The sequence below is a fragment of the Salmo trutta genome, chromosome 12 (genome assembly GCF_901001165.1).
Source record: "Salmo trutta chromosome 12, fSalTru1.1, whole genome shotgun sequence".
NCBI lineage: Eukaryota > Metazoa > Chordata > Actinopteri > Salmoniformes > Salmonidae > Salmo > Salmo trutta.
The window spans coordinates 23335081-23351244 of record NC_042968.1 but is presented as its reverse complement, the minus strand read 5'-3'; the positions used below and the strand labels follow the sequence as shown (position 1 = coordinate 23351244).

General features: G+C 40.2%; 1 protein-coding gene and 1 long non-coding RNA gene across 2 annotated transcripts; both read left to right on the top strand.

The window, feature by feature from the left end:
* Positions 1 to 92: 92 nt before the first annotated feature.
* LOC115203197 (uncharacterized) lies at positions 93 to 975 on the top strand. The gene is made up of 3 exons (XR_003880126.1): positions 93 to 253; positions 427 to 479; positions 758 to 975. It is a non-coding gene; the product is annotated as an uncharacterized LOC115203197 (long non-coding RNA).
* A 729-nt stretch (positions 976 to 1704) lies between these two features.
* LOC115204748 (mucin-5AC-like) lies at positions 1705 to 15763 on the top strand. The gene is given in 30 exon segments (XM_029770460.1): positions 1705 to 1805; positions 2350 to 2479; positions 2919 to 3098; positions 3236 to 3475; positions 3556 to 3712; positions 3806 to 3828; positions 3830 to 3935; positions 4768 to 4918; positions 5035 to 5078; positions 5160 to 5402; positions 5813 to 8416; positions 9306 to 9467; positions 9596 to 9831; positions 9974 to 10145; positions 10396 to 10643; positions 10867 to 11050; positions 11138 to 11327; positions 11514 to 11692; positions 11786 to 11855; positions 11947 to 12077; positions 12427 to 12461; positions 12753 to 12921; positions 13071 to 13169; positions 13290 to 13330; positions 13621 to 13743; positions 13991 to 14089; positions 14331 to 14459; positions 14764 to 14803; positions 14954 to 15077; positions 15375 to 15763. Coding segments are annotated over 30 exon segments (6618 nt in total). The 3' UTR covers positions 15583 to 15763.
* The last annotated feature ends 401 nt before the right edge of the window (positions 15764 to 16164 follow it).

The following is a 16164-nucleotide window of genomic DNA, read 5'->3' as shown; positions in this document are numbered from 1 at the left end:
ACTCCACCACCTCGTTGCCCTAGCACCATGGTCTACAGCTACAGCATAAAAAACAGTGATCGCTCCTGCCGCTGCTACAGCGCTCTGACTTTACCTGTTCAATCACCTTCGAGTCTGTGGATGGGTGTGTCTGTTCTGAGGGAACCTACCTGGATGATGAGGGCAAGTGTGTTCCACCAGCCAGCTGCCCTTGTTATTACAAGGGCTCAGTGGTGTCCCCTGGAGAGGTCATCAGCAAGGATGGAACCATGTGGTATGGACCGAGTTATTTACTTACCTATACTCAAGCTGTATATCAATGTAATTCACTACACATTTTATTTCAAAGGAATATTTTGGGGACTTTATGAACCAAGAGCCTTGGGCCTTGCTTTCCTGTAGTGAGCATAGGGACATTCAAGTACCATTAACACCATTTTATTTCAGCACCTGCAAGGAGGGAAAACTCCGTTGCATTGGAGATTCACCCGATCAGCCATGTAAGTTTATGTATATAAATTGTCAAAACAACTCACAATTTTGAGCTATTGTACTGTGCCAGGCAACACTGAATTTGAAATAAGTAAAAAAAATGAATGGCACTCTTCCAAATCCTATATACAGATATAGTGTGTGGTGTAGTATGCTATTGGCAACAGAACCAGGCTATGTGCATGTTGAAATATTATCTCTCCGTCCTAGTACACACTTTACAGAGCATATTGATTTTGTGAAAGACACAACAGTCATGATACATGAATTCCCTTTATTTTCACAGCATGTGTTGCACCAATGGTTTTCTTCAACTGCTCCAATGCAAGCCCAGGAGTGAGAGGGTTAGAGTGTCAGAAGAGCTGCAACATTCTGGATATGGCCTGTGTAAGTCCCCTATTCACCTCGCCTCCAGTCCATTCCGCACAGCGGATATACGCCTGCGTACAAAACATTAAGAACACCTTCCTAATATTGATATTAATACACAATCCGTCTCAATTGTCTCAAGGCTTGAAAATCCTTCTTTAACCTGTCTCCCCCTCTTCATCTAAACTGATTGAAGTGGATTTAACAAGTGACATCAATAAGGGATCAATGCTTTCAACTGGATTCCCCTGGTCAGTCTATGTCATGGAAGAGCAGGTGTTCTTAATGTTTTCTACACTCAGTGTATAGTCATATTGCCCATAGGATTGTGAATAAAAATTTAGTGTAAAATATAAACTTTTTTTATTTTTATATGGTACTGTTAACATACAGTTAACCTCATCTCCAAGCTATTGCGCACAGAACATATAAGCATGGTACATCAACAATTTAATTTTGTCCTTAGTGGGAGTGACTATATAATTCCATGGGAGTTTCTTTATTGAGTAAAGTATTTGTCATCATTTAATTTGAGCGAATCACACGACTGCGAGGCGTAGCTCTGTGCTTGTGGTGCGCTAGTGTATGGGGGAGGGTTAGGGGAAGGGGTTGTGGGAGATGATTGGTTGGTAGATTAAGCTGAATAAGCCATGGCTATGCCCTGGGAGTTTCTCCTGGTCTTTCTGTGTGGCTAATGGCTAATGAAGGCCAAGTTTGACCTTTTTGTCTACCAGATTGTTCACACATTTGGGCGGAAATTAACACAATTTTTACACAGCAGATTTTCAAATCAATCATTTTCACTTTACAGATCAGCACAGAGTGCATATCAGGCTGTAGTGTGTCCCTCTGGACTGGTATCCGATGGAAAAGGAGGCTGCATCAAGCCAGACCTTTGTCCTTGTTCTCACAATGGAGCTACCTTACCAACCAGGAGACAGCATCAAGGTCGACTGCAATACCTGGTAAGATTATCTTGCCTCAATTGGGGGTTTAAACCAATTAAGACTTCAGTCTGATATATCTGTTTTTTGCCACTTTCAGCACTTGTAAAGACAGAAAATGGCAGTGGCACAACTAACCTGTGCCATGGAACCTGTGCCATTTATGGAGATGGACACTACATTACTTTTGATGGGAAACGATTCACTTTTGATGGAGACTGAATACACACTTACAAAGGTATGCTTGCAGGGTTTCTTGATAGTCTAAGTAATCAACACCAGTATTATTTGATTTATTGGTCAAGTATTAATACATGCTGAACAATAAGGGTTTGTGTTAATTGTTTTAAGGTATATACTGTAAAGTGTTTCTGGGGAGTCTGAAAAGCAATATTTGAAATGTTTGGCCATGATCTGCTGTAGCTTTGTAGATGTTGCTGTAGCATTCCCAACAAGCTGAACCTTTCACTATTTCAGTGATTGACTTACAGCATGTGTGGTTGGAGATAATGTGCCATCCACCAAAATACTATGTTGGCTGTTGTTAATAAATGTATTACTGAAATTGTCGCTACCTTAAACAGGACTACTGTGAGAACAACAATGCCAATGGCAGCTTCAGAGTCATCACTGAGAACATCCCTTGTGGAACAACAGGCACCACCTGCTCCAAGGCCATTAAGCTCTTCCTGGGGGTAACTAGATTCCTGCTTTCTGCCTGGCACATACCACCATTACTGAAGCCAAGACTACTACTGTTCATGGATAGAGTACATACCTACATACACATTTTAGTCATTTAGCAGATGTTTTTATCCAGAGCGACTTACAGTAGTGACTGCATACATTTCATACATTTTTCTTTCCCCCCCCCGTACTGGTCCCCTGTGGGAATCGAACCCACAACCCTGGCGTTGCAAACACCATGCTCTACCAACTGAGCCACACAAGACCCCGTACACACATACATACATACATGCATACATACTATAAAGCACACTATGTACACATAAATTAAAGCTTCATGAGGCTTGGCAAAAAATGAACATTATGGCATACATTATAACATAATGAGTAATTAGATAAATTAATATCTTAACTGTATACTCAAACTATTTTTTTAATCTCTTTCAGAACAGTGAATTAATTCTGACAGAAGGGAACTACCAAGTCATTGAGAGAAATACAGGGGAGGCGGTTCCTTACCAGATTCGCACAATGGGCATCTACCTTGTGATTGAAGCCAATAATGGTTTGATTCTCATGTGGGACAGGAAAACAAGCATGTTCATCAAACTGAACCCACAGTTCAAGGTACATTTCAACTTTGATTGGATGACAAATTAGATATTAAAATATTGTTATAGTATTCCATCAACTGATAAGCTGATGGAAGTCTGTTATGACTCCTTTTTATCATTCAACTGAATCTTTTTCTATGTCCTCTTCAGGGACATGTCTGTGGTCTGTGTGGAAACTATGATGGCAACGCAAACAATGACTTCACTACCAGGAGCCAGGCAGTTGTTGTCAATTCTCTCGACTTTGGAAACAGCTGGAAAGTCTCTGCAAGCTGCCCCGATGCAAAGAGCAAAAGGAGCCCCTGTACTGCCAACCCTTACAGGCAGTCTTGGTCACAGAAGCAGTGCAGCATCATACAGAGCAAAGTTTTCACAGACTGCCATTCTAAAGTAGGTTTAGACTTTAGTCGTTCACTGAATGTTTTGGAATTTGATATGATCATGTTGACCTAATCATGTTCTCCAATTAGGTGGACCCCTCTCCTTTCTACGATGCTTGTGTGACAGACTCATGTGCTTGTGACAGTGGTGGAGACTGTGAGTGTTTCTGTACTGCTGTGGCAGCTTATGCAGAGGCCTGTAATGAAGCTGGAGCCTGCATAGCCTGGAGAAGCCCACAAATCTGCCGTGAGTTTCTAAATGTTCAATTCATTTAAGTGCTGACAGTTTAAACCGAATTGAAGATAATACTTACAGAGAGCTTTTGTCCACCACATACAGCACTGTTCTGTGATTACTACAACCCCCCCTGGAGAATGTGAGTGGCACTACAAGGCATGTGGAGCTCAGTGTATGAAGACCTGCAGGAATCCCTCTGGGAGCTGCTCAACTCAGATACCACCCCTTGAAGGTACAGTAGACATTCATTTAGGATATATTTTGGGTAACAACAATTTTCTATAACAGGTACTTAGTATTTCTTTAATGTTAAAGCTAGAGTCCTTAATTGAAACAATAACAAAGTGGCCACCTCGCCTTTGTTTAGGTAAAAAGCTGAGGGAGGTCTCAGGAGCTATGGATGCAAGGGCTGACAATTCATGACATAAAAATTATTGTTTTAACCATGTTTTGAGGCTATACAGTGTTTGATTTCATTTGTTTTGTTTCCAAACATTGGGGTAAAACAAGTGTATATTTTAGGTTCTTATGGCCCACGACAGTTGAACCAAGTTCAGGAGGCATTTATAAGTTATATTCTTCAAGAATTAATGGGAATATAGTATTCATTTATACGTCAAAAAATTGCTTTAGTGACAAAGGATTCTAGCTTTAAATTACTATCAATTTTATCAGAACGGAATTGGCAATGTGAAAGAAATGCAGGGTACATCTTTTACCAAACCATGCTAACTGAAAAGTGATCCAGCAAGTATATGGCTCAGCTTGATAGTAAAGAGTTTGTGTACCTGGTGTTGTAATTATACTGTACATACATGGTATAACTACAGTATGAACTTGATCTCTAGAGAACTTGATCTGTAGTCTATTCATTTATTTTGTCTTTTTGTTGGACTATTCCAGTTTTACAATCGTCAAGTATTTAGAAGAAGAACTGTCTGAGGTCATTTTAGATATTCTTACTTTTTCACTCCCTTTCTATTCACTGTGTTTCTTCACCATATCCCTCTATCAATAAATAGCTTTTTTATCATTAATATTTGAAAATGTTTCTTCTTCTTTAGGTTGCTATCCAAAATGTCCTCCTGCTCAACCCTTCTTTGATGAAGCTATAATGAAGTGTGTGGAGAAGGAGCAGTGTGGCTGCTATGGCAGAGATGGAAAACACTACAATAATGGAGAAAAAGTACCGACCACAGAAAACTGCCAGACATGGTATGTCTTTAGTAACACAGAGACTCTTGGTCTTGGCTAAAATTGTGAACACTGTAACTGTGATTGAGTGTCAAGTAGGAAACTAAGTAGAATTGTAAATGTTTCTTTTTCCAAAGCTATTGTAATTCCGTGACAGTGGACTGCAAATATGATGAACAAGGTATGAATGCATCCCTCAACAAAAACAGATTAATAATGTTTTCAACATTCCAGTATGCTAAAATATATCTTATCCTTTCAGCTTGCACTTGCACCTACAATGGGAACAAATACCCCTATGGGCATATCATATATGATACAACAGATGGACATAGGAGCTGTATGACAGCAGTTTGTGGGAAGAATGGAACCATTCACAGGGACATGTACCTATGTTCAGCTACAACTCCAATACCTTCTACTCTATCTACGATTGTCCCTACCTCTACATCATCCTCTACAGTGACAACAAATGTTTTCACTTTCTCAACACCAACACCAACTGGTGGGTACCTGATACTGAGGCTTGAGGGACTAGTGACTAGTATGACTTGGTTATATATCAGAGTAGGCTGAGGATGGGAGGATGGCTCATAATAATGAGTCAGAAAGAGTAAATGGAATGGTCTCAAACACATGGAAATCAGGTGTTTGTGTTTGAGACCATTCCATTGATTCCGTTCCAGTTATTACTATGAGCCCATTCACTCTGTTTAAAGTTCCACCAGCCACCATTGTTGCATATGAAGTGTAAAAACTACAGCAAGTATCTCTTGCAATCAAAATGGCTGAAGACATTGCTAATTCGGCACCTTCATTAGATTGTGTTACATTATCACCACTTTAAAATAAGAAAAGGTATTTTCTATTTTTGTATTTAACTGACTAACTGTAATGTAACCCATGATTCTATAGCGCCAACCACAACTTCAACAGAGACAACAGTGTCTCCAACAACCTTTACTACTACATGTGGATATCCATGTGTGTGGTCACAATGGTTTGATACCACATTCCCTACACTTGGAACTCCAGGAGGAGACTCTGAAACCTACAACAACATAAGAGCAGAGGGACACGATATATGTGAGAAGCCAAGCAAGATTCAATGCAGAGCTGAGAAGTACCCAAATGTTAGCATAAGCCAAGTGGGCCAAGTGGTGCAGTGTAATGTAGCAGAAGGGTTGACTTGCAGAAATGAAGACCAGTCAGGCAAATTCCCACTGTGCTTTAACTACCAAGTTCGAGTCCTCTGCTGTGATGAAAATCTTTGCACATCTAAGTCTACAACCATTGCACCAACAACTACAATGCCACATGTTACAACAACAAACACAAACGCAACCACCTCCACTATATCAACAACCTCGTTGAATACAAATCCCCCAAACTGCACAGTTTGTGAGTGGTCACCTTGGTATAATGTGGACTATCCTCAATTTGGTCCTGGGGGTGGCGATAATGAATCAATTAAAAAGATTCTAGAATCTGGAAAACATATTTGTGAAAAACCAGTGGATGTCATGTGCCAAGCAGTGCGATATCCAGGGGTCCCATTGTCTGAATTAGGACAGGATGTAGAATGTAATACAAAGGTTGGACTAATATGCCAGAACAAAGATCAAGGCATTCCTCCAATATGCCTTGACTATGAAATTAAGGTGAAGTGTTGTAAGACTGTGAAATGTCAAACTACAACACCAGAAACTACAACAAGATCTACTGTCACACCTACAACAATGTCAACATCCATATTAACTACATTAACAAGTAAACCAACGACAATCACTACTCCTCCAACCTCAACTCAACCTCTAACAACAACTACAACTCCTACCACTACTCCAACACCCAATACCACAATCTTAACATCGACTGCTCCACCTACCACATCAACAACAGTTCCTCCCACCACTACTCCTACACCCTCTACTACAATCTTAACATCAACAGCTCCATCTACAACAAAAACAACAACTCTGCCTTCCACCACAACTCCAACCTCTACTCCTGCATCAACCTCAACAGGAGAATCAACCTACCAGTGCAGTGGTGAAGAAAGTTGTGTGTGGTCAGACTGGATCAACCTTGGTCAGCCAACGTCTGGCTCTGAAGGTGGAGATAATGAATCCATTAAGAACATCATTGCTGCTGGTTATCACATTTGCTCAGCTCCAGAGGCAGTTGAATGTAGAGCAAAACAATACCCTGGACTTCAGATCTCTCAGCTTGTCCAAGACGTGACTTGCAATCCATCCGTTGGACTGATTTGTGACAACAATAAGCAAGGTCTTCAGCAAAAGTGCTTTGATTACGAGATCCGAGTGAAATGTTGCCAATGTGGACCCACAACACCCATCCCAACCACAACTATAACAACAACAACAGTTCCTCCCACCACTACTCCTACACCCTCTAATACAATCTTAACATCAACAGCTCCATCTACAACAAAAACAACAACTCTGCCTTCCACCACAACTCCAACCTCTACTCCTGCATTAACCTCAAAAGGAGAATCAACTACCCAGTGCAGTGGTGAAGAAAGTTGTGTGTGGTCAGACTGGATCAACCTTGGTCAGCCAACGTCTGGCTCTGAAGGTGGAGATAATGAATCCATTAAGAACATAATTGCTGCTGGTTATCACATTTGCTCAGCTCCAGAGGCAGTTGAATGTAGAGCAAAACAATACCCTGGACTTCAGATCTCTCAGCTTGGCCAAGACGTGACTTGCAATCCATCCGTTGGACTGATTTGTGACAACAATAAGCAAGGTCTTCAGCAAAAGTGCTTTGATTACGAGATCCGAGTGAAATGTTGCCAATGTGGACCCACAACACCCATCCCAACCACAACTACAACAACAACAACAGTTCCTCCCACCACTACTCCTACAACCTCTACTACAATCTTAACATCAACAGCTCCATCTACAACAAAAACAACAACTCTGCCTTCCACCACAACTCCAACCTCTACTCCTGCATCAACCTCAACAGGAGAATCAACTACCCAGTGCAGTGGTGAAGAAAGTTGTGTGTGGTCAGACTGGATCAACCTTGGTCAGCCAACGTCTGGCTCTGAAGGTGGAGATAATGAATCCATTAAGAACATCATTGCTGCTGGTTATCACATTTGCTCAGCTCCAGAGGCAGTTGAATGTAGAGCAAAACAATACCCTGGACTTCAGATCTCTCAGCTTGGCCAAGACGTGACTTGCAATCCATCAGTTGGACTGATTTGTGACAACAATAAGCAAGGGCTTCAGCAAAAGTGCTTTGATTACGAGATCCGAGTGAAATGTTGCCAATGTGGACCCACAACACCCATCCCAACCACAACTACAACAACAACAACAACAACAACAACAGTTCCTCCCACCACTACTCCTACACCCTCTACTACATTCTTAACATCAACAGCTCCATCTACAACAAAAACAACAACTCTGCCTTCCACCACAACTCCAACCTCTACTCCTGCATCAACCTCAACAGGAGAATCAACTACCCAGTGCAGTGGAGAAAGAAAGTTGTGTGTGGTCAGACTGGATCAACCTTGGTCAGCCAACGTCTGGCTCTGAAGGTGGAGATAATGAATCCATTAAGAACATCATTGCTGCTGGTTATCACATTTGCTCAGCTCCAGAGGCAGTTGAATGTAGAGCAAAACAATACCCTGGACTTCAGATCTCTCAGCTTGGCCAAGACGTGACTTGCAATCCATCCGTTGGACTGATTTGTGACAACAATAAGCAAGGGCTTCAGCAAAAGTGCTTTGATTACGAGATCCGAGTGAAATGTTGCCAATGTGGACCCACAACACCCATCCCAACCACAACTACAACAACAACAACAACAACAACAACAGTTCCTCCCACCACTACTCCTACACCCTCTACTACATTCTTAACATCAACAGCTCCATCTACAACAAAAACAACAACTCTGCCTTCCACCACAACTCCAACCTCTACTCCTGCATCAACCTCAACAGGAGAATCAACTACCCAGTGCAGTGGTGAAGAAAGTTGTGTGTGGTCAGACTGGATCAACCTTGGTCAGCCAACGTCTGGCTCTGAAGGTGGAGATAATGAATCCATTAAGAACATCATTGCTGCTGGTTATCACATTTGCTCAGCTCCAGAGGCAGTTGAATGTAGAGCAAAACAATACCCTGGACTTCAGATCTCTCAGCTTGGCCAAGACGTGACTTGCAATCCATCTGTTGGACTGATTTGTGACAACAATAAGCAAGGGCTTCAGCAAAAGTGCTTTGATTACGAGATCAGAGTGAAATGTTGCCAATGTGGACCCACAACACCCATCCCAACCACAACTACAACAACAACAACAGTTCCTCCCACCACTACTCCTACACCCTCTACTGCAACCTTAACATCAACAGCTCCATCTACAACAAAAACAACAACTCTGCCACCCACAACTACTATTATTCCTACAACTCCTTTTGCTGTAACAACTGGTGGATCAACAAAACCAAGGATTACACCCACATTTCCCCTTAATTGTTCTTCTTGCCATTACAATCATACTGACTTCCCCATTGGTAAGTTTTTATTTTACACCGTTTCACATTTGAAACATTTTGTATATTGCCATTAGTAATGTTCAATTTGTATTGAATTATACTCGTTAAATTGGTGCAAAATGTAAATCTCCTCAATATATTTTCAGGTTCAATTATTTATAATATCTCTGACCATGATGGATGGTGCTACATTGCTATCTGCAACAAGAAGTGCCAAGTAGATACCCATCCTGATTGTAATCCAAATACCCCAGTTACTACTACTACACCAACCACTACACTGCTCCCAACAACAACAATACCACATACAACAGAAAGACCAACCACCACCCCAAAATATCCATCTGAGAAAAACTGTGACCATGAACTTCCTCCAAGACGGGTATTTGCTCTTCTATAGATAATAACCTTTTTGGAAACATTCCATAGGAATTATTATTTACAAAAGGGTGATTATATATAAAAAATAATTGTATGATTTTATAGACATTTCCTGTAAGCCTAATACTTTTCTGTGTTTGTAGAATGGTGACAGCTGGATACATAACCAGTGCACCAACGGAACATGCGCCAACGGGAAAGTTATTTATGAGCATGTACATTGTGAGACTCCGAAGCCTATTGCATGTGAAAATAACTATCCTCCAATCAAAGTGTATGACGAATCTGGATGCTGTTTCCACTATGAGTGTCAATGTAAGTTTACCCCCCCCCCCAAGAAAAATATATACGTTTATTCTTTGTGTCATAAAATCCACTTTAGCTATTGATTTTAGTTCAAAATTATTCTTACTCTTTGACTTGTTTAGGTTTATCTAATAGTTACCAGCAGTAATTGTATATGAATGTCTAACATTGGAAACATTTCAGCACAGCACTATTCATTTAGCATAAAACATTCCACATCCGTGTCCTTTTAAATGCTAATCATTCTCTTCTTACAAAGGTATCTGCTATGGTTGGGGAGACCCTCACTATGTCACCTTTGATGGAACATACTATGGCTTCCAAGGAAATTGTTCTTACGTCTTGGTCAAAGAAATCCTGCCAAAGTACAACTTCAGTGTTGTAATCGACAATTACTATTGTGATGCCCCAGATGGACTTTCCTGTCCTCAGTCTCTGACAATTTATTATCAATCTTATGAGATATTCATGACCAAGAAGGACGTAGATGGAGTTTTCACAAGTCTGGTAATTAAAATATCTTAAATATTTTGTGTTCAAGACATTTTCATTCCTTTTCATTTAAGAGGGATTTGCTTTTTGATTAGCTTAGATATTGATTAGCTTCCATTTAAGATTGATAGAATTCCTTTATGTATTAGATATAGGATACAGTTCTAGAATACTATTGGGTATGCAAATATTGAATTATTGTAACCATTTTGTCCATCTCTTAATATTTTTGTCTTAGATTTATGTAAACCAGCAACGCATCATCCCAGCATATGAGACCAAGGACTTCCGCATCACAGACAACGGAATTGAGACCCTTTTAGTCATACCAGCAATTAATGCCAAGGTGTCTTTCACTGGTCTTATGTTTAGCATATACCTGCCCTGGGACAAGTTCAGTGGCAACACTGAGGGACAGTGTGGTGGGTACAGGTGTTTTATGGCCACTCTGTTACCATGATTACCCCATGATGTCTCATTGTCTAACGATGGTTTTCAATCTTATTCAGGTACATGTGACAACAACCGGACAGATGACTGCCGCTTGCCAAATGGGACTATTGATTCATCTTGTCCTGACATGGCACACCAATGGCATGTTGCTGACCACAATAACAGTCAGTGCACACCACCACCAGAGCCGACACCAACACAACCACCAGGCTGCAATCCACCCATTTGTCATCTCATTCAAAGCAAGTAAGTAGCAATTAGTATTCACAATAAATCTCCTCTGTAGTATCGATAACCTCTCAATCAGAATAATCTCAGTGCGAACAATAACTTGACATACTAAAACACAGCAATCATTTGACAAAGCCTGATGACAAAACAAAGTGAATGAACATATTTAAGTATCTAACTGAAGTGTGGTATATTTTTAAGGGTCTTTGAGAGTTGCCATAAGATAATCCCCTACGAGCCATTCATTGTGGCATGTATCTTTGATGCGTGTTATATGGATGATGTTACCATTGGCTGCACCAGCTTGCAGACCTATGCTGATGCATGTGCACAAGCAGGAGTCTGTATTGAGTGGAGAAATTATACAAATGGACAATGTGGTAAGTAGGTCACTCCTCAAGATCATAAAGCTCAGATAGCCTCTCTATGATGTAGCTTATTGGTTATTAACCTTTTTATCTCACCCGCTACAGACTTCACATGCGAGAAACCCAAGGTTTATAATGCCTGCGGTCCACAAGTTGAACCAACCTGTAATGCCTGGTATGTATAATGCTGTTGTTGTTCAGTGGATGGGTATAATGATGGAGAAAAGTCTCTCAGCTACTGAAACTTTTTTTGAATGTCTCTGCAGGTACAATTTCAAATTCATCCAGACTCAAAATGAGTTCAGTGTCATGGGAGATATACAATTGGAGGGATGTTATTGTCCCCCTGGTACCACTCTTATGAGTTCCAGCTCAAACTACTGTATCCCCAGCTGTGGTAAGAATGGTCAAATAACAGCATTGTATAATGAGTGTGTGGTGATTTACAGTATGGTGTTGTGATAGTAGCTACATCCTGCTGACCTTCACTTTGGGAAGCACAAAGTGTTAATTGTTCGTTGCTACTGTAGTGGTCTTTTGAAAGCTGGTTTAGCTTTTGTGGTAAAAAATGTTTTACCACAGCATTTTTCACAGATACTTCAATGGTGTGGGTTTTGGTTTATATTGATTTTATATAGATTTTATCAAGTGCTTCCGGTACATACAGCACATTATCAAAACGACCTAGTGGAATGTACTTCAATGACTTCGTTTTTTAATGTATATTTTTCTCTTTGGTTCACCAGATATTTGCCCGTTGCCAAATGGAGAATGGAAAGAGGTAAAATAGTTAGAATTTCACTCACAGGTTTTAGCAGGGAAGAGAAACTATTAATTAATGACATACACATCATGTAGGTAGTCACATGTGGATAGTTCACTTTTGCCAATCCTGTATAATAATGTGTGCAATAGTAATAATATATAATAATTTTTTATTACATTTCTATAGCGCTTTTCATAGAACCTCAAAATGCTTCTGTAATTTATGATTCCACACACTGAATGATTGAACTTTGTACTGGTAGTGTCCAAACAAACCTTAGTTTGCTTAAATTGTTCCTCATTGCAGGCTAATGCGACCTGGGTGAGCAACTGCCAGGAGTGTGTTTGTGACCCGTACAGTCTGGAAATCCAATGCCAGCCTGTGGCATGCCAACATCAGCCTCCTCTCACCTGTGATCAGGAGGGCCAAGTTAAGGTCGTAGAAACTGTTGACTGTTGTCAAAAGGACATATGCAGTGAGTGACTTGTTTGGATATTGTCCGCTATATGGGGGCTTTGCAACATCTCTGTAAAAACATTAACATTTTTGGTGATTACCTAATATATCCAACCACTGTGGCCATTTGCATAGATTTTAAAACAATCGTTTTTTCTTTCCAAACAGAGTGTGATGTCACACGATGCTCTACTTCCAAGATAACTTGTCCAGTCGGATTCGAGACAGATGCAACTATGGGAGTCTGCTGCCTAACTTATCAATGCGGTGAGTATACATCTGCATGTGCTTGAGTGTGCGTGTACATATGCATGCGTGTGCATATCCTAGAAATCCCAACATGTTAGTTGCAGTATTGAATTATTATCCATGTTCTTTGCCCCACAGTGCCAATGGATGTCTGTGTGTTTAACAACACTGAATATCAGGTGAGAATGCATTCTATGCTATGTTCATTTTGGCCAGTCCCACCACGTCTACACTATCAACAATTTTGAACTTAATTCATAAAAAAGGACAACGTTTTTTTACTTTTATACATTAATAAAAAATGAAGTCAAACTAAACAAATTAAAACCCTCCATTAAGCAATTATAGGCATCTATCCAGGTGCCAAATATATTTTTTTGTCAATCCTTTTATGAGATTAGACACACATTAGGTAGTACACATAAAGTGTCTCAATTTATACATTTTACATTGCATTTTCTCATTCCAGCCTGGTGCCAATGTTCCTGAGGACAAGTGTAAGAATTGTGTGTGTGGTGACAGTGTGGATGCCCAAACGCATCTACATATCATTGAGTGTCAACCTACTGAATGTGACACTCACTGCCAACAGGTAATTGATCTCCATTGACACATCGACACCCTTTGGCCTCATTAAGTAATTCAACAAACTTAGTGTAATGTGAGTTCTTATCCATGTCAAAATATTATAATAACACTGATTCCTCTGTGTCCACTATTGGGCTACTACTGGATAAGTGTAAATACTAGTGAGTTACCAGGATCACACATTGGTATAAGAGAGATCATGTGCACATCATAAAGGTTTTCTCCTCTCTGGTCTGTCTTCTTCCTTTCAGGGCTATGATTATCAAGCCGTTCCTGGTCAGTGTTGTGGGAAGTGTGTACAGACAAGCTGTGTGGTTATGCTGCCAGATAACACCACACACACTATTCAGGTAAAATAGCATCAAGCCGCATTATTGATCTCTCACAGATTCACAAATTGCATTTTTTTTTTTTTTTACAATTCGTAAAACATATCAGTCCTATTTCACTTGATTATTTAAAAACCCCAACATGTAATTTTACTGTAGTAATAAAGTGTTGTGCAAAATAACTATCTTAGCAATGATACAATATATCTTACATCATTTGAAGAATATCCTGTTGATATCATTCATATTCTCACCTCTACAGCCTGGTTCTGTCTGGATACCATCTGGAGACAAGTGTCTCAAGTATGAGTGCGTAAAGATTATGGACAAACTCATCCCAATCCAGGCTAAGACTGTGTGCCCTGACTTCTACCCAGAAGACTGCATACCCGTGAGTTACAATAAACATCTCGCAAATGATCTGGGTCTGGGAAACTGGCTCATTTAAAAACAACTGGACAATGTGCAAAATCATTTCGTGAAATACAGTTTAAACATGCCCAGTCACTCAGACCAAGGCCTGTTGCTTAATATAGTATGCCTACTGTGTATTTATGTGAGGTTATTGACACCTGTTGCTTAAAGTGAACAATGCAAGAACACTGCACAGAAAAACATGTGGAGACAGTTTGGTAAACGCTACGTCAGTGACATAAAAATGTTCTTGTTTTTTCTTCCATTTTCTTGTTTTTAAGGGAACTGAAGTTGTTGCTCCAGATGGTTGCTGCCATGTCTGTGAGTATCTTTTTAACACTATCCTTTTTGATAGACATTTGTAAATCATTCTTGCCTTTTATCATGCATTGGAAAAAGTGTTTTAGCTATTGCCATGGTCCTCAGGATGATTAACATTAATTCATTTGAAAATGTCACTTTTGTGTGCAGGTATTCCAAAAACTAAGCAATGCAACGTGACAAAGGGCAAAGTGTACCTGGACAGCAATGGCTGCAAGTCTGCAAACAAGGTGGAAGTGACAACATGCGGTGGATCCTGTGTCACCTATGCTATGTGAGTATTTTGATCATTAACACTAACACATTATTCCTCCCAATAAAACAGAATTGGGCTGCCTGGCTAAATGCAATCTACAAATTATATTTTCAATAATATGTTATGTAACAATGGCTGTGTTTACAAAGGCAGCCTAATTCTGATATTTTTCCCAATTATTGGCAAATGAGCTCATCTGATTGGTCAAAAGATCAGAATTAGGCAGCTTGTGTAAACGCAGCCAATGTTATATAATTACAACTGCTACCATCAGTACTTCCACATAATGACATCGCCTCTCCTTTCTGTTTTCAGGTATTCTCTTGAGGCCAACATGATGGAGCGCTCTTGTACCTGCTGTCGGGAAGAATCCACCACCAAGAAGGAAGTGGAGATGATCTGCCCAGACGGGTCAAAGTTCAACCACTCCTACATCCACATCAATAAATGTGGCTGCCAGAGGACAGAGTGCGTGACCCCGGAGGCGACCCAGGTCACAAGGTCACGACGCAGGAAAAGATGAATGACTCTCCACTGCCATCCCGTTACTGCTTAGATTAGTTTTCTTTTCATGTTCAATTTGTTCACTTTCCTGCAAAGTAATCTGCTAAACGTAGGAGAAATAGTTTCAGCTTCTTATTCAATTTTTATTTTATTTTAGCCATTCAAAATACATAAATAAAGTTGGCAATAGGCTATGCATATATACCGCGTTCTTGTTTTCATTCCTTTTGAAATTCTGTTGAGAAATATTTGATTGCAGACACCCAGATCAACAATGGCTTATCCTCTTCCAGACAAACAACCACAATTCAAAGTGTCAAACACTTTTTTTTATTTTGAGATGGTAATCGGAAGGCTGCTGGTTTCAAATCCCTGTCACCACTTCCTACTGTTGTCCTTGAGCAATGCACTTAGTTAACCTCTACATATCTCCAGGGGCAGCACTGTGGCTGGCCCTGTGCTCCTCCCTATACAGTACTAAAGACACATTTTCCACTTTGATGGACTAATAAAGTAATAAACTATTTGTCCTAACTCATCTCTCATATTAAATGTCCAGGCAATAATTGTCCTTTGGCTTCACCGAAAATGAAAATCAGAT